We start from the raw sequence: 3,816 nt of genomic DNA on the forward strand, positions 1-3,816 counted from the left end.
GGGCTGGCTGGCATGTGGTGCTGGGGGATCAAACCGCAGTTGCTGTGCTTTGCCAAGCTTGTTCCAAGTAGGTGCTTCAGACCACTGAGCCATCTCGCCAGCCCAGTGTTCAGTAATTTTTGTTTCACTTACTGTACGTTTTAACTCCAGAATCTCTACTTGGTTCTTTTTAAAATTTCTGTGTCCTTCGTGATGTTCTTTATTTGCTGGGATGTTGTCATTCCTTCCATTACTTCGTTGAACATGACTTCCTTTAGTGTTTTGAGCATTTTAATAACTGAGTCAACATCTGATCAGTTTATAATAGGGGCCTCTTCAAAGACAGTTCCTACTGCCCTCCTCCCAACATAGTACAGGTTACACTTTCCTCTGTGTGTGTTTTATTTTTTATTTTGTTTTCTTTCTTTCTTTCTTTATTTTTTTGTATTTTAGGGAAGAGTCTACAGGGTGTTCAAGGTCTTACTACTAACTCGAACTTACAGTGACCCACCTGTTTACAGCCTCCCAAGAGCTGGGATTACAGGCGCGTGCCACCACGCCCAGTCTGTGTGTGTTTTAATGTTTCATGACTTTTAGTGCAAACTGGGTGTTTTAGAAAACACTTTGCAGCAACTCTTGATACTGATTCTATCTCCTACGCCCAAGAGCAGATTGTTGATTACTTGTTTGGAGATTGAGCTGAACTGTTGCTGGGCTGTTTCCTGACTGTGTCAAATCTCTGACTGTGCTTCTCAGAGGCATAGCCCTGGTCATGCACCTAGTCCCCCAGAGGAGACCCTGACTTTAGTGGAGTTCCCTTTGAATGCCTGTCTCTCTGTTGGGGGCCCACCTCTGTTGGTGTTTTGCTAGACTACTTCACTGCTAGACTTCACTAATTTCGGAGTGACTGTTTCTTGCTTGCTACAGCACCCTGGACCCTAAACTGCCCCACATAGGCTGAGAGCATTTAAATTCAGACCCACATGCCGTCAAGGCCAGTCTTTGAGACTTGTTCCTGCCACACGAGGGCTATGCTTCCTGCTCTCTTCTTCCCTGTTTCTCGGTCAGAAGCCTGGCTGGCCTGTGGTTGAGTTGTTCTCTTAGCTCCTTGTGACTCAGCTCTGCATTGTTCTGCGCTGCTCTTAGTTTCTTTTTTCTTCCCCCCATAATTTTATTGACAGACAAATAGCAGTGAGACAGTTTCAAATCAAATTGGTAGGACAGTTTCAATAATTAACACATTGCATACTGTCTTCCTAGTGGTTAATTGCTGTACAAGATGCAGACATGATATCCTGTTTACAAACACTATTATGACAAATCCCTCTATTCATTAAGAGAATGTAACTATATATCTATCCTAACCATTTTGAATACACGGATACAAAATGGACATTCATTTATATATCCCCCCCCCCTTTTTTTTTTTTTTTGGTGGAACTGGGGATTGAACTCAGGTCCATGTGCTTGCCAGGGAAGTGCTTATTCCACTGAGCCATCTCCCCGGCCCCAATATATCCCCTTTTTTGTTTAGTTCCGTCATTTGAATATTGTAGGTGTGTTAACTCAGCAAAAATATTCTAAAAGAGTCCAGTAGTCCATAATAGTATTGTGTCTTCCACTTGACTGGCAGTGTCAGAAATTGTTGGGGGCAAGCCATACTGTTATATGTAGAAGATGGGTAAGGCAATGATCCTGAGAATCTTCAAAAGATTTTTGAATCTTGCAGTTAATTAGACTGATTCTCACCCTGACTATATATACAGACACCTGTGAACTAAGCAACTGCACTGCAGATGGCAATTTACAATAGTAGGTTCATGCTTGCAGTGCCTGTCATTCTTGTCCTTGCTCTTAGTTTCTTACCACAAACCCCAAACCCGAAGTGCCGGGGACTGAAGCCAAGACCTAGGCCAGTGCTCTACCACCCCCGAGCTGCACCCCAGCCCCCTCCCTGTGTGAGTTGCCTTCCCACAGAGCAGGTTGGGACAGGGGTGTTCAGGCCAGTCTTTTCAGCCCCTGTGAGTGGGGGCTGTCGTAGGATGAGCACCTCAGAATTCTCAGCCCCGCTTGCCTGGAGTAGAATTTCTGTAGTGTGGAGCTGAGAGATGAGGAACACTGGCAGCTGCCCTCCTGGAGAACTAGTGTAGCCCTGGGAGTGGGCCGAGGGGAGACGAAGCCTCTATTCTTGGCTCCATCTTTCTTATGCATGTCGTGAGCGAGAGGAGGGAGTGCCCTGTTCATACCGAGGTGTGCTCTGGTCTGCTCTGGTTGGTTGGCCCATCAGTCAGTCTCTCCCCCTTCTTTCCATTCTTCCTTTGTTCCTTCATTCTTCCTTTCTTCCCTCCCTCCCTCCTTTCCCTTCTTCCCTCCTTTCCTTTAAGTAGGGCTGAGGATTGAATCCTGGGCCTGTGTGTACCTATGCAAGTGCTGTATCAATAAGAGACACCACCACCCCTGGTAGGTTTTCTTAGATAAATGTTCTCCTTTGCTGTATGCCTTTAGGGTGATTTCAGAAACTTTTTTTATTCTTTCTTTCTTTATTTTAATGTATTTAGGACAGGGTCTATGGGGTCTCACTACATAGATCAGACTGGTAGTGAATCCCCTGTTTTCAGCCTCCCAAGCGCTGAGATTACAGGTGCATGCCACCATGCCCAATCTCAATCGCAGTCTTATTGCGCCCCGGGGGCAGGGGACTGAACTCTGGCTGCTGCACTCTGCCTAAACAGGTGCTTTAGTCCGCTGAGCTATCTGACCAGCCCTCAGAAACTGTTTTTTGAAGATAGGCTCTCACTATATAGTTCAGGCTGGCTTTGAACCTCCTGTGTACCCCAGGCTGGCCGCAAACTTGCAGCAGCCCTCCTATCTCAGCTTCCCAAGTTTTGGAATTACAGGCATGTGCCACCACTCCCTGGAAATTTTCAGAAATGTTGAAGATTTGTTTAAATTAATTTTTACCAGTTATGGTTGTTCTCCTGGGAAAGGTGTTCTGGGAGTTGAGCTCTGGTAAAAATTTTAAGGAATAATGTGTATGGTGACAAGACTGTACAGAAAGATGGATCTGAAACCCGATGAATACCATTGCAAATAAGTATGACTCCAGGACTGTACTGAAGCTTTCATTTGTGAAATGTTGTTTAGGTTAATTGTAGCCAGTCATTAACCTAGTTTCTTTTGTATGTTGATTGGGTAGTTGTTGGTATGGAATTCCAATGGGTCTGAGAGTTTTTATTCTATTTTTATTGAGTGTTATAGATCTTTGGCTTCTCTCACATGCTTCCATGTGTCCATCTTCCCCTCTATGTATGTGACTATAATGATCCCATTTTTCTGGGGCTGGGCTTTTGATTGGGTAGAAACTGGAGGAAGCAGCATCCCGTGCAGCGGACGAGGAGAAGAAACGCCTGCAGACTCAAGTAGAACTGCAGGCCAGGTTCAGCTCGGAGCTGGAGCGCGAGAAGCTGGTGAGCACCCTGTGGCCTGGGAGGCTGGGAGCAGCCCTCTTGTGGCAGTGCTGGAGTGCTGACTTGAAGTGACCACTGGGGAAGTTATGTATTCATCCACCCACCTATCCTCCCATCCACCCATCCATCCATCCATCTACCTGTTTGTCCAGCCACCCATCCATCCTTCTTCCCTTCATTATCCACCATCTGTCCCAAAGACCTAAGGATGAAAGATATGAACCTGGTGTCTAAGATCCCTTGGTGGACATTAATGGAAAGGGTGATAAATGCATGGTCAGGGGAACCCTGTGTCTTAAAATGCTGGGATAGTGCTGTCATCCCAGCATAATAATAATGATAATAATAATAACAACAACAACAACAACAA

General features: G+C 45.5%; 1 protein-coding gene across 1 annotated transcript in view; it reads left to right on the plus strand.

Annotated features, from left to right (window-relative positions):
* Positions 1–3,816, plus strand: part of Swap70 (switching B cell complex subunit SWAP70) — a 99,519-nt gene that overhangs the window by 83,906 nt on the left and 11,797 nt on the right. Inside the window, exon 8 of the mRNA XM_004634866.2 lies at positions 3,339–3,446. Within this exon, the coding sequence (XP_004634923.1) occupies positions 3,339–3,446 (108 nt within the window). The remainder of the gene's footprint in view (positions 1–3,338; positions 3,447–3,816) is intronic.

The sequence above is a fragment of the Octodon degus genome, unplaced genomic scaffold (assembly GCF_000260255.1).
Source record: "Octodon degus isolate 3935 unplaced genomic scaffold, OctDeg1.0 scaffold00067, whole genome shotgun sequence".
Classification (NCBI taxonomy): domain Eukaryota; kingdom Metazoa; phylum Chordata; class Mammalia; order Rodentia; family Octodontidae; genus Octodon; species Octodon degus.